General features: G+C 35.5%; 1 protein-coding gene across 4 annotated transcripts in view; it reads left to right on the plus strand.

Moving 5' to 3' along the window:
• DICER1 (dicer 1, ribonuclease III) overlaps positions 1 to 14,749 on the plus strand; it is a 77,004-nt gene that overhangs the window by 44,711 nt on the left and 17,544 nt on the right. For all 4 annotated transcript variants that reach the window (XM_053601734.1, XM_053601735.1, XM_053601736.1 and 1 more), the window contains 12 exons: positions 1,427 to 1,669; positions 2,201 to 2,370; positions 5,001 to 5,133; positions 6,186 to 6,261; positions 7,055 to 7,194; positions 9,789 to 9,968; positions 10,545 to 10,758; positions 10,972 to 11,125; positions 11,756 to 11,938; positions 12,249 to 12,354; positions 12,756 to 12,931; positions 13,950 to 14,730. In XM_053601734.1, the coding sequence (XP_053457709.1) occupies positions 1,427 to 1,669; positions 2,201 to 2,370; positions 5,001 to 5,133; positions 6,186 to 6,261; positions 7,055 to 7,194; positions 9,789 to 9,968; positions 10,545 to 10,758; positions 10,972 to 11,125; positions 11,756 to 11,938; positions 12,249 to 12,354; positions 12,756 to 12,931; positions 13,950 to 14,730 (2,556 nt within the window). The remainder of the gene's footprint in view (positions 1 to 1,426; positions 1,670 to 2,200; positions 2,371 to 5,000; positions 5,134 to 6,185; positions 6,262 to 7,054; positions 7,195 to 9,788; positions 9,969 to 10,544; positions 10,759 to 10,971; positions 11,126 to 11,755; positions 11,939 to 12,248; positions 12,355 to 12,755; positions 12,932 to 13,949; positions 14,731 to 14,749) is intronic.

The following is a 14,749-nucleotide window of genomic DNA, read 5'->3' on the forward strand; positions in this document are numbered from 1 at the left end:
TCATAGTAGGGCTGAGTACATTGGGTACTTTTTCTTCCATTCTTGAGATACTTTACTAAGAAGAATATGTTCCAGCTCCATCCATGTAAACATGAAAGAGGTAAAGTCTCCATCTTTCTTTAAGTCTGCATAATATTCCATGGTGTACATGTACCACAATTTATTAATCCATTCATGGATCGATGGGCACTTGGGCTTCTTCCATGACTTAGCAATTATGAATTGAGCTGCAATAAACATTCTGGTACAAATATCTTTGTTATGATGTGCTTTTTGGTCTTCTGGGTATATGCCCAGTAGAGGGATTACAGGATTGAATGGCAGATCTATTTTTAGATCTCTAAGTGTTCTCCATGTCTCTTTCCAAAAGGAATGTATTAATTTTCATTCCCACCAGCAGTGCAAAAGTGTTCCCTTTTCTCCACATCCGCGCCAACATCTCTGGTCTTGGGATTTTGTGATATAGGTTAGTCTCACTGGAGTTAGATGGTATCTCAAAGTAGTTTTGATTTGCATTTCTCTAATGATTAATAACACTAAGTTTTTGTAGACCTTTTTTTGCTTGCATTTTTTTCATGCTTTTTAAGGTCTTAATGTAAGAAATAGCATTGTTAAAGATGCTAAAACCTAATACAGTTTTGTGACTTGCAAGCAAAAACGTACTTAAAGTTTACTATTTAATTTAAAATTAGGATCATTTTTATTGAAGGCATCTTTCTACATCATAACTTTTTGATAATATTAATATTACGAATTAGGAGTATCCAGGAGCCAGCCTGATAGATCCCACTGTTTGGAAACCAGTTTATATTATCTTTAATTTATCTTGGATTGGGGAGTGACATGATTTTAAATCTCATGTGTAAAAAGTTTTTACTTTATGTTTTAATCTATTTTGATTGATTAAATAAAAAATTTCTCAAGATGCCAGAAAATAGTAATGCCCTGTTTATAAGTCTTAATTCTAAACTAGTTAGTCAGTTTTAATGATAGTTTTAACATCTTTGGAGGAATGTTTGCGCAGTCTTACAGACTTAAGATATCAGTAGGGAGGGTCGGATTATCAGCTGAACTCCAGAAGTGGACTTATTGTCCACTGAGTTAGATCCATTTGTGGTCATTAAAGAAGCCAGTCCCTTCAACCTGAAGACTTTGTGATTTGTGACATAGCATACTTCTGCGAAGTAGACAGCCACTTTGATTTTCAAATCATGTTCAGTTGAAAACTACTATCATTGAATCAAAGTTTCTTTGTTCATGTGTTTTGAGTTTTGTATGTTAGTGTTATCTTTTTTAGTCTGGCTTTAAAGATTTGGCATGGACAGAGTAGGTGTCAGAAATGACAGTTGTTTATTTTTACTATATTGTTTTCTTTGGAGAGTTTCTTAGAATTGTTTTTCTTGGCTTTTTTTTTTTTTTCTTTCAGGTTCTTAGGAAATTTCGAGCACACGAGACCAACCTGCTTATTGCAACAAGTATTGTAGAAGAGGGCGTTGACATACCAAAATGCAACTTGGTGGTTCGTTTTGATTTGCCCACAGAGTATCGATCCTATGTTCAGTCTAAAGGAAGAGCTAGGGCACCAATCTCAAATTACATAATGTTAGCAGATACAGACAAAATAAAAAGCTTTGAAGAAGATCTTAAAACCTACAAAGCTATTGAAAAGGTAAGGTCAAGAAATTTCTATGGCATCTGTGTGTGCATAGATTTCTTTATGTGCATAGAAATAGACAAAAGGTTTCATTTATAGAATATAGTTTCAAAAGGGTTATACATTATAAGGAAGTTGAGAATGATTACAGAGACGTAGCAATATTTTCCAGAGTTTAAAAGGTCACAATAAAATAACAGTGAAAATGATCATACGGGTTATTTGGGGAAAGATAACTGGCAAAGTGTGCTCAAAATGTTGACGAAATAGTGACGGTTGATTACTAAAGTTGGAGAGTGATGACATGGTAGTTAGACTCATGAAAGCCTGTCATGTATAGATCATGTATGGTGACCGGTTCCATGTGACTGGAGCTGGAGGGGGTCACTGGGAGAATTTTTCTGAACAGGTGACTTTAGAATATGTCTGTTTAGGAGAGAGCTATTTCATGTCAGGAGAGCCTTTTCTACAGGTACGGAGGAAAACAGCTAACATGGCAAGGAAGACATTTGTTTTCATCCTGAGTTCTGTTTTTAAAATGTTCAGATCTTGAGAAACAAATGTTCCAAGTCAGTGGAAACTGGTGAGACCGACATTGATCCTGTTGTGGATGATGATGATGATGATGATGATGATGTTTTCCCTCCGTATGTGTTGAGGCCTGATGATGGTGGTCCACGAGTCACAATCAACACGGCCATTGGACATATTAATAGGTATGACATCAAATCATTTGGGAAACCTGTGAGTGCGGCAGGATTGAAGTCTAAATCTGTAAGTGTTGTATTGTGTTTATATTTTGCAGTCACTGATTTTTTCATTAATTGTGATATTTTGGTGAAAGAAAAGCTGCTTTTTTTAATTCATTCTTTTCATCAAAAGGGAAAAACAATGTATTGTACAGTAATAAATGTTTAATACTCATTGACAAGGCTGGCATAATGAAGGTATGCTGATTTTAATTAGCATTCTAATTTTATCATTTGAATTTTTTTCTGAATCTTGAAATTTGTTGTTTTGTGCCATGAATTTTCCCTTAGCAGTAAGGTAAGATTATGATAAATTAATTTGTACTTTTGAGTACATTCTAAATTACTTTGTCCTGAGCTCATAATAACATTTCTAAGAGCTAAGAAAAGCAGATACATACCTAAATTGTATATTGGATAATTTTTATTCAGAGGCAAAATAAAGGAGCAAGTGTAAAGGATTTTTAAATTTTTTTAACCTTTTTTGGAAAGAATTTCAAACTTAAATATGTTAAAAGAATACTACAAAGAACTCCCATATGTCCTTCACCCAGGGATACCTGTTGAAGTTTCACAAGAATGTTCTTTGTACCCAGAAGATCCATTCCAGGATCATGGGTAGTAGATGTGTCCTGTTGTCACATCTCCTTAGTCTGCTTCAGTCTGGAGCCATTCTTCAGTTTTTCCTTGACCTTGAAACTTTGGAACCTGAGATTCAGTCATTTTGTAGTCTTTCAGTTTGGGTTTATCTGATATTTTCTCATGATTAGACCCAGGTTATACATTTTTGGCCAGCACATCACTGAAGTGATGCTCTGTTCTTCCTGTCCTATCTTACTGGGCAGTCCTCCATGTTGATTTGTGCCATTTCTGGTGGTGACTTAGATCACTTGAGTAAGGTCTGCTAGTCTTCTCTACTATAAAGTTACCTTTTATCTTCTTTCTAATTCATAAATGTTTCATGCAGAGACACTTTGAGACTGTATAATATGTAATATTCTTCTTTCCTAGTTGGACTCATTAGTTTTTTAATGTATTTGTTGATTCACTAATGCAGTGGTTCTCAACCTTCCTAATGCCGCAATGCAGGGGTCCTCAAACTACGGCCTGCAGGTCACATGAGGCAGTGTGATTGTATTTATTCCCATTTTGTTTTTTTACTTCAAAATAAGATATGTGCAGTGTGCATAGGAATTTGGTCATAGTTTTTTTTTTTTTTTTAAACTATAGTCTGGCCCTCCAACGGTCTGAGGGACAGTGAACTGGCCCCCTGTTTAAAAAGTTTGAGGACCCCTGCTGCAATGTATTTTCACTGTTACAAAGGGGTTTTGACCCACAGGTTGAGAACTGTTAGTCTAGACTCAACTCATATACCTTCTCTTCCCCATCCTATTTCTCCAAGAGGTTCTGATTCCTTTCAGTGGAGAATGAGTTGTGATTAGAAACAAGATCTAGACACTAGTTATATTCATTGCCATTGGGTATTGCTACTGCCAGTGGAAAGAGCTAGAAAGTTTATTTATGTTGCATGTTTTTGTTTATATACATTCACATACATGTTTGCATATTTCTTTCTTTCTTTTTCTTTTTCTTTTTTTTTTTTTTTGCAGTTTCTGTCCGGGGCTAGGCCTGAACCCGCCACCTCCGGCATATGGGGCCAGCACCCTACCCCTTTGAGGCGCAGGCGCCACCACTACATATTTATTTCCATGTCTGACTACCTGTTGATACTTCTACTTTCTGTGTGACACTAGAGGGTTCATTTTAGATTTCCTCTTTTCTGTCTCTGTACCCCTCTTCTGCAGTAGTGAGACATCTCATTCCCATTGTCCTCAAAACAATTGCTTATATGTTCAGGCTTCCCATATGCAGTCATTCTTCCTCCTCTGTAGGGCTGTCACCGTGGCTGGGTGCCCTGATAACACAGGCTCTAATCTGTCAGGGCTGCGGCCCATTCCAGTGCCCTCCTCTCGTGGGTTCTGTCCCAGTGTCTTCCTTTCTTGGTGGGCTCGGCTTTCCTGTGCTCGCTTGCTCCTCTTCTCCTGCTCTCTCCCGGTGCTGTTGCTCCCTGAGCTTCTTGTTCTCATGCCTGCCTTGTGTCAACTGGACTGGCCTCTGACATCTTCTGCCCTCTTCTGATGCCTTCTTTATAGATACCCAAGTAGTTGCTGGCAAATGTCAGATGATTAAGGAACGATCACTGGCAGTATGTTCTTTTAATGGATTCAGAACAATACTTTGTGGATTGTTTATTATAGTAACACTGGACACATTAGCTATTTAAGTTCAAAATCCAATAAAAAATAAAAATAAAATGTTGTTTCCTAGTTGCACTTGTCTCATTTCAGGTGCTCAGCAGCCACTGCCCTGTTGGACATTACAGATACAGAACAGCTTTGCAGAAAGTTCTGTTATCACTGTTCTATCTTACTGAAAGTTTGAAGCAGTGATGTTAAAATTCCACTTAAAAATACCAAGCCAGTAGAAAGGAAGAGGGATGTAGGAAATCAAACTTTAGGTTGTGAATATCAACATAGATTTTTCCCATCTTTTTTCTCAGGTGTAGATTCAACTCCAGAATTTCTTTTTCTTCACAGATACTGTGCTAGATTACCAAGTGATCCATTTACTCATCTAGCTCCTAAATGTAGAACCCGGGAGTTGCCTGATGGTACATTTTATTCAACTCTTTATCTGCCAATTAACTCACCTCTTCGAGCCTCCATTGTTGTAAGTTTTGAAGAAGACATGATTGTATCTTTTAAAGTATGTTCTTAGTGGTTTGTCTAAAACATGAAAGTTGTGGCTAAATTTGATTTAAGATTTACTTTAAAAAGTAGATTTATGAATCTCTTTTGTAGTCAGCTACATGTTCAAATTTTTAATAGACTGTTTAACTTGCAAACTCTTAGAATTGGACTAGGTGAACTCTGAAATTTCCCCAGAGGTGTTGTTAATGTGTACTTTTCTATTTTTTAAGGACTCTGTTACTGGTTGTGAAATGTATACATTTCTAAAAGAATCATTCAGTTGTAGCTTTGATACTTACAGTGACACAAAATTCATTAAATGTAGTTGGGCTACTCTAGTTGAGGGCTTAAAAATGTGTGTTTTGTAACCACTATTCTTGGTCCCAGTATTGATTTCCACATATTCTTAGACGACTCATTTCTCTTGCACATGAAAAGCTACTTAGTACTATTAATCTATGTTATAGTTATATCTTGTTATTTGTGAGTGTTTTTTTGCTACATATTTGTAGATTAGTGAAAATAAGATACTTTAAAATCTTACTGAAATTTAAATTCATCAAAATTGCAAATTTGTAATTATTTATTTTTTTGAGGCAGAGTCTCACTATGTTGCCCTTGGTAGATTGCCGTGGTGTCACAGCTCACAGCAACCTCAAACTCTTGGGCTTAAGCGATTCTTTTGCCTCAGCCTTCCTAGTAGTTGGGACTACAGGCGCCTGTCCCAATGCCCGGCTATTTGTTGTTGCAGTTGTCATTGTTGTTTACCTGGCCTGGGCTCGCCAGCCTCGGTGTATGTGGCTGGCGTCATAACCACTGTGCTACTGGCGCTGAGCCTAATTATTAATTTTTATTTGGCACAATTTTTTAAAGATGAATATTTCAAAAGGGAGATTAGAGTGTTTAAAAATTTGCTAGCATTTTTTAAAATAAAAATCTTTGTTTTGGTAAATTGAAATTTAAAGATGCTGGGGCAGAGGTTTTGTAGATGTTTCATGTATATATAATGGAAAGGTTTTTTGTTATTTTCAGGGTCCACCAATGAGCTGTATCAGGTTGGCTGAAAGAGTTGTAGCTCTCATTTGCTGTGAAAAACTGCACAAAATTGGTAAGAAAGTTTGAAGAGCACATACAAAAGAAAATAAATTACAAACATTGTAAAAAAGATAAAAAGGCATGTTGAGAACTCTGAGAATTTTGTAGAGCTGTGAACTTGATATTCTTGGTATGCTTTGGTGAATATATAATTATTATATCTTGAAGATTCTACAATGTTGTGGGACCTCTTTTCCCCCCTCACAACTTAATGCAAACAATTGTCATTTATTTGCTTTCTTTTTTTTTTTTTTAAAGAAACTTCCTTTTTTTTTTAATTTTTTATTTATTTTGTTGTTGTTGTTGCAGTTTTTGGCCAGGGCCAGGTTTGAACCTGCCACCTCCAGTATATGGGGCCGGCGCCCTACTCCTTCAGGCACAGGCGCCACTGTTATTTGCTTTCTTTATTGACTCCTTATAAATAAGTCTTCTCATAATTGTTTAATTATGTATGAACATTTGTTTGCATGTGTCCGTCTCTCAAATTAGTCTATACTAATGTAGAAATTAATCTTTTTTTAAAATAGGAAGACACATTTTCTATGGCCTTTTAACATAGGAGTAGTATGTGCTGATGTCCTATTTAGATGTTTTTATGCTTAGAGCAGAATTTGCAATCCTGCTCCTGTTAAATGTATGAATGCTTGAAATATTATGTATGATTACCTTTACATTATTAAAGGCAAAGATGCTTTAGTTGTCCTTTTCCAGTTGCTTTCTAACATAGTGTTTTAGATTCTAGATCCTTTACTAATTAACGAGAGAGGCAAAATCTGGATTATGTTAATTCTTCTTAAATTTTTTAGGTGAACTGGATGACCATTTGATGCCAGTTGGGAAAGAAACTGTTAAATATGAAGAAGAGCTTGATTTACATGATGAAGAGGAGACCAGTGTTCCAGGAAGACCAGGGTCTACAAAACGAAGGCAGTGCTACCCAAAAGCAGTTAGTATTGGTTAGAACAAACAAAAATCTAGACTTTCTGTCTTATTTTCTGCTGCATCAAAATTAACTTCCTCTCCTTGGTTGACTCCCCATATTCTTATAATTTGGCCAACTCTGGATCTTGGCTCATTTCTCCAATTCACAACTTCTCTCTGATCAACCCTTTTACTTTTTGTATGTACACCATGTGTTCTTTCCAGTTCAAATGTTGCTTTTGTTTTTCTTCTCAAAGGATCCATCTGTCAGATTCTATCCAGAATAAGATTATTTGACTTGAAGAGACATTCTTTATTTCATTCATTTTAGTGACATGATTCTTGCTTTACCAATTTTGTTTTTGGCTGAGACAAAAGAAAGTTTAGTAAAATAGGCAGGTGAAAAGATGAGCTCTCAAGATGATGGGTACACTGGAAAGTAGAAGCACAAATGTCTCTGAAGAGTTAGGGTGCAGGCTGCAGTGTCTCTGATCTGACTTCTATTTACAGTCATACACGACTGTGTTTATTTTTAATATATCTGTTACCATTTTCACCTCATAAGAACCCAAATAAAAGTTAAGATTTTGCTGTGTATGGCAGTTCCCCCCTTATCTTTAGGGGGATATTGTAAGACCTTTAGTGGAAATCACGAATAGTATCAAATACTGACACCAGGTCCTCTAGTAGCTCACTGTTGTTTCATGATAATGTTGAGTAAGAAAAATTAATTCCCAGCTGGAACCAGCACCTGGGTGGAGTTGGCACATTCTCCCTATGTGCTTGAGTTTTCTCTGGGATCTCCAGTTTCTTCCCATATCCCAGAGCTGTGCACAGTTAGGTTCACTGGCATATCTATGTTAACGTACATGTTGTTTGCGTTGTACGAGTGAGTGCGAAGGTAGATGTAATAGTGCCCAGTTATAGAATGGTGTCCTATCTAGGGCTGGTGCCTGCCTTGTTCCCCAAGCTCCCAAGATAGGCTCTGGTCACCCGCCACCCACTGGAATAAGTAGGTAAATAATTGTCTTGTTTTTATTAACCGTTCTTAATTGTACAGAAAGGTTAATAGAAATTTATTTCAGTGTTTGATATTAGGAATGTTTTGGACTTTATTTAGAAGTTTGGTGATATTTTTGTGACCAGACATACGCTATAGGAACTTAACTATTGTTTATATCAATTAGGTATCGTTCTATGTCATTTTGCTTAAAGTCATAGTTTCTAAGGCCCTGTCTACTATGTTAAGTGAGGGCTTGCTGTATATACTGTTTTTTCTATATTTACGTATATACATACTTAAGATAAAGTTTAATTTATAAATTAGGCACAGTAAGAAAATAATAATACTAGAAAAATTATAACAATATACTGTAATAACAAAGTTATGTGAATATGGTCTCTCTCAAAATATTTTCATGTACTGTACTCCTATTTTGGACCACGATTGGTATCAGGTAACTGAAACCACAGAAAGCAAAACCTTGGATAAGGGAGGGACTACTGTACTTTATTTTTAGCCTACATGTGTGGTGGTTTTTGTGGTTCACTAAGTTTTTACTTTAAAAAAAATTTATACCCAGCTAAGCATTTCAAGATTCAAAGTCTCTTGGTTTTTTAAAAAATCATAAACATTACTCATTTTCTCTAAATGCTTTTTCTTTCATACCCTAGTTTCCCAATTGGACTAGTTTTATATATATGATAAAGTTCACTAATGATAACTTCTGAAAAGCATAGTCTACCTTGCATCTTGTTTATCTGATATTCTACTAATCATAACTGTCTCTTAGCCAGTATTTCTTTATCATTTAACTACAGAGCAATTGCTTGTCATTGAGCTTCAGAAATTGCAAGACCTTAATCTGAAGGATTGTGTTCATATTGAAAACTTAGTAATAATCTGAATTTATTCTTATGTAATGAAATAGCCATTAAAATTATATTAATTTATTTTGACTGTGAAGGATATTCTCATTATAGTAACTGGGGATAAAAATCAGGTTTTTTCTCTCCCTCCTTCTTTTTCTGCCTTCCCTCCCCTGCCCTTCTCTTTCCTTCTGTTTTTTTTGTCACTAATGTTTTGTGATTTTCTGTTCATAGTCAAAGGTATGAATGTGTATATGCATTTATATATTTATATATAGATGAAAGTCTAGGAAATTATGTAGCATATGAAAAAACATTAATGATTATCTTTGAGTGATAGGATTATATATAGCTTCTAAAAGCTTTACCTATCTTTATTTTTTGATACTCTACAATGAGTAGAGAATACCAACGAAAGATTTTTCTTGTTAAAAGAAGTAAATCAAATGAATAATATTTTTTAAAAAGACCCTACAGTGTGTGATTGGTTTATATAATTTTGGTATTAGCTTTATAGTCAAAAGTACATTATTATGTACATGAACATGGGCCACTATCAGCAGGCCAGGCCTGAGATATGCTGATTTCCTCAAGAGAGTTAAGTAATTAGATGGTCTCATGTCCTACATGTTTTCTTAGCTTTCTCTCATAAGCTTTTAGTAAAGCCAGGAATTAGGCTCTTTTCCAAATGTCAGTAAGAACACTAGTATACTTGAGCATGATGCTTCATTTTTTTTTTTCCAATTCTAGATTCCAGAGTGTTTGAGGGATAGTTATCCCAAACCTGATCAGCCCTGTTACCTGTATGTGATAGGAATGGTTTTAACTACTCCTTTGCCTGATGAACTCAACTTTAGAAGGCGGAAACTCTATCCCCCTGAAGATACCACAAGATGCTTTGGAATACTGACAGCAAAACCTATACCTCAGGTAGATACTTCATAAATGACTGTTTATGTTAAAAATATCTTGTTTTGGCGGCGCCTGTAGCTCAGTGGTTATGGCGCTGGCCACATGCACTGGCCTAGGCCACCTAAATATAAATGACAACTGCAACAAAAAAATAACCAGGCATTGTGGTGGGCACCTATATTCCCAGCTACTTGGAAGGCTGAGGCAGGAGAATTGCTTAAGCCCAAGAGTTTGAGGCTGCTGTGAGCTGTTACGCCACAGCACTGTACCGAGGATGACATAGTGAGACTCTCTCTCAAAAAAAAAAAAAAAAAATCTTGTTTTAAAAAGGAAAAGGGGAAAAAATTTAGTAGTCAATACCTTTTGTTACTTCAGTGTGTTTCATAAAGACTGAAGTGTCTTTTCTCTTCCCTTACAGCGGTTCTCAATCTGTGGGTCACGACCCACAGGAACTGTATTAGAGGGCCGCAGCATTAGGCAAGTTGAGAACCACTGCCTTAACAGAAAGCGTCATTCCTTCTGAAGTTAACTGTAATAGAATAAAATAATTGGTAACTTTGGGTAGTGCTTTTTTTTTTTTTTCTTTTTGCTAAGATTCCACACTTTCCTGTGTATACACGCTCTGGAGAGGTTACCATATCTATTGAGTTGAAGAAATCTGGCTTCACGTTGTCACTACAAATGCTTGAGTTGATTACAAGACTTCACCAGTATATATTCTCTCATATTCTTCGGCTTGAAAAACCTGCACTAGAGTTTAAACCTACAGACGCTGATTCAGCATACTGTGTTCTACCTCTTAATGTTGGTAAGAAGGACCTAGACCTTAAAGTACTATTCATTTATTATAGTAACTACAGATGGAAGTGTTGATTGACAGTTTACTGTATATACTAAAACAAATTCTTACTTTGATAACTCTAAATTAGACCCATATACAAATAATGTAGCTCTTAAGTCTTAAGTAAGACTCGTTTCAGTATTATGTTTTAATAAGCTAATCAGTCTTTTTCCCCCTAAGTTAATGACTCCAGCACTTTGGATATTGACTTTAAATTCATGGAAGATATTGAAAAATCTGAAGCTCGCATAGGCATTCCCAGCACAAAGTATTCAAAAGAAACACCTTTTGTTTTTAAATTAGAAGACTACCAAGATGCAGTTATCATTCCTAGGTAGGTATTTAAATGGATAGGAAAATAGTTGTGATTCTTTATTTCAAAAGATAAACCTGTTCACCCAGGAATATAAGTGGGCTGTGACTTTAGCATTAGGGAATAGAGTTTTAGGGGAGTAAAATTAAATACATGCACTTTTCAAAGAAGTAATTCAATCTTTCCTTTTTTTTTTTTTTTGATACCTAGAAGCCATATTTTAAATGTATGTTATCAGGACTATCACTATAATAGATGATGCAGTAATACAATTTATGTGGCAAGTGTCTTTTATGTTTAGCATAAGTAATATACAAAGTATTCAATTATTTGGATATTATAAATTTTTATACTATTTATATTGATGAAATAGATACTTTAAGGTGCCACTTAGCTTCATGTGTTATCAAAATATAGATACTTAGACAAAGAATAAAGGACAGGCAATAGTCAGTTTTTACTTGATAAAAATATAGTTCTTACTGTCTCAAGTACCCTTGAAATATATTCTTTGTAATTGAAGTTTTCATTAATGTTATTTATTTCTAATCTTTCAAATTCTTAATCATAATTTATTTCTAAATTAAAAATAGTTTTGTTTTAAGGATAGTTGATTTCAACCAAAAAACAAATGATTCTTTTCTTTTTTAGATACCGCAATTTTGATCAGCCTCATCGATTTTATGTAGCTGATGTGTACACTGATCTTACCCCCCTGAGTAAATTTCCTTCCCCTGAATATGAAACTTTTGCAGAATATTATAAAACAAAGTATAACCTTGACCTGACCAATCTCAACCAGCCACTGCTAGATGTGGACCACACATCTTCAAGGTAAGGGCATCAGCAATGACATTCAGATTGCACTTGCATCATTCTTTCCAGACATGCTGGACACATGCCAAAGTTAGTAGCACATGCCAACGTTAATAGGCACCTGCCAAAGTCACTGTCTGCCCTGCCCACCTATGGGTTATCTAAAATCAGGATCCTTTGCAGACAGACTTTCCCAGGGAATGACCTGGAGCCTGCAGTTTAAATGGGCTCTTCAGGTGGTTTGTAGGCACACTGAAGTTGGGCAGTCACTATGAGAGTGTTGTACCAATTTTATCTGTTTGGTAAAATTGTTTGGGAACTTTTACAGACTTAATCTTTTGACACCTCGACATTTGAATCAGAAGGGGAAAGCTCTTCCTCTAAGCAGTGCTGAGAAAAGGAAAGCCAAATGGGAAAGTCTGCAGAATAAACAGGTAGTACATTAAGTGTTACTATCATAACTTAATATTTAAGTTTGATTTATATATTGTCACTTTAACAAAATGATTTGTGAATCTTTTTGGAAGTTATCCAATTCTTAGATTTTGTTTTATTTTAATCAATATTATGTGTTTAATTTTATTTCTGTGTTCTTTTTTGGTAAATATTTAGAGTTTTACTCTTTTACTTGATCCATTGAGAATCATGAAATCATCATCCTCTTAAATCTTAGGATAAAATCCCACTTGGCAAAGGGATTATTTTTACAAATATTTAAAAAAATTAGATTTTACTAGCATTTATGATGTTCTTTATCCAGTAGTGAAATTGCTCTTTAATTTTTTGTTCTTTTGTGTGTGTGTTTTCTATTTATCCATTTTTTCCTTACTCAAAGATACTGGTTCCAGAACTCTGTGCTATACATCCAATTCCAGCATCACTGTGGAGAAAAGCAGTTTGTCTCCCCAGCATACTTTATCGCCTTCACTGCCTTTTGACTGCAGAGGAGCTAAGAGCCCAGACAGCCAGCGATGCTGGTGTGGGAGTCAGATCACTTCCTGCAGATTTTAGGTATGCCTATGCAATTATCAGAAAAAAACAAAGCTTTGCAAAAGAATAGAATTAAGTTAAAATTGTAGTTTTATATAAAATCTTTAACAATTAAAGTGAAAACATGGATGTGTAATATGTGAAGTAAGGATGTGTAATATGTGAAGTAAATGCATTAGATATTTTCTCAGTGAAAATCTCTAAGTTGGGTCAGTCGGTGAATCCTATGGTTTTATCAATTCTGAGAGGGAAATGAGCTCCTAAGGCCAAAAATAATCATTCCCACATTAGTGGTAACGGTGGAGATGAGAATAAAAATAATTCTTTAATAATGGGCCAGCATTTTAAGATTTCTTTCTCTTTTTAAAAAACCAAATAGTATATATTAGAAAACAGTAGCTTCAGCATATTTTTTACTTCATTAATTTCTTCCCACTAGTAAAGTCTGTGCATTCGAAAGAAATTGTTGGCTTACTCAAATTAATTTTGGTTATCCAGGCAATGCCAAGATTGAAGGAAGTTTCTAATTGTAATAACTACAGTATTTATAGAGTACTTAGGTTAAATGCTGTACCCTGTATTAGCTCATTTAATCCTTAGGACAATCTTATGAAGTAGGAATTAGTAGCCCCATTTTTAAGTGCAGACACTGAGGCACAGAGAAGTAATGTAAGTTGCCCAAAATTACTCAGCTAATTAATTGGAAAGGCTGGGATTCTAGCCCATGGAGCTTGTGGCTCCAGGTCCTACAGGCTGTTTTCAAGCTTCATGATTTCTTAATTACTTCTGCTCTAAGGAAAGGGATTAAAGCACTAGCATAAACCAAGTCCTGCTTTATAACTTACATTGTACAGAATACCAAATAATCATAATTTCTGGCTTTAAAACTTGTTTCACTTCTAAAGTAGGAGAGTATTTTTAGGGATTTTTATTTTAAATTCAAATTTATTTTTAAATTTTATTTTAAATTAAAATTGCTATTGCTCTGAATCTAGCCCTTTTGAAGGATCTGATGAAAGTTTTAAAAATGTCTTTGCAGATACCCTAACTTAGACTTTGGGTGGAAGAAATCTATTGATAGCAAATCTTTCATCTCAAGTTCCAACTCCTCTTCAGCTGAAAATGATAATTACTGTAAGCACAGCACAATTGTTGTCCCTGAACATGCTGCACGTCAAGGTGCTAATAGAACCTCTTCTCTAGAAAATCACGACCAAATGTCTGTGAACTGCAGAATGTTACTCAGTGAGTCACCTGGTAAGCTCCAAATTGAAGTTTCAACAGATCTTACAGCAATTAATGGTCTTTCTTACAATAAAAATCTTGCCAATGGCAGTTGTGATTTAGCTAACAGAGACTTTTGCCAAGGAAATCAGCTGAATTACAAACAGGAAATACCTGTACAACCAACTACCTCATATCCCATTCAGAATTTATACAATTATGAGAACCAGCCCAAGCCCAGCGATGAATGTACTCTTCTGAGTAATAAATACCTTGATGGAAATACTAACAAATCTACCTCAGATGCAAGTCCCACGATGGTTGTAATGCCCGGTACGACAGACGCTGTTAAAGTGCTCAAGGACAGGATGGATTCTGAGCAGAGCCCTTCTACTGGGTACTCCTCGAGGACTCTTGGCCCCAATCCTGGACTTATTCTTCAGGCTTTGACTCTGTCAAATGCAAGTGATGGATTTAACTTAGAGCGACTTGAAATGCTTGGTGACTCCTTTTTAAAGCATGCCATCACCACATACCTATTTTGCACTTACCCCGATGCTCATGAGGGCCGCCTTTCCTATATGAGAAGCAAAAAGGTAAGTTAAGATTCTTTTA

Source organism: Nycticebus coucang, chromosome 9, assembly GCF_027406575.1.
Source record: "Nycticebus coucang isolate mNycCou1 chromosome 9, mNycCou1.pri, whole genome shotgun sequence".
NCBI lineage: Eukaryota > Metazoa > Chordata > Mammalia > Primates > Lorisidae > Nycticebus > Nycticebus coucang.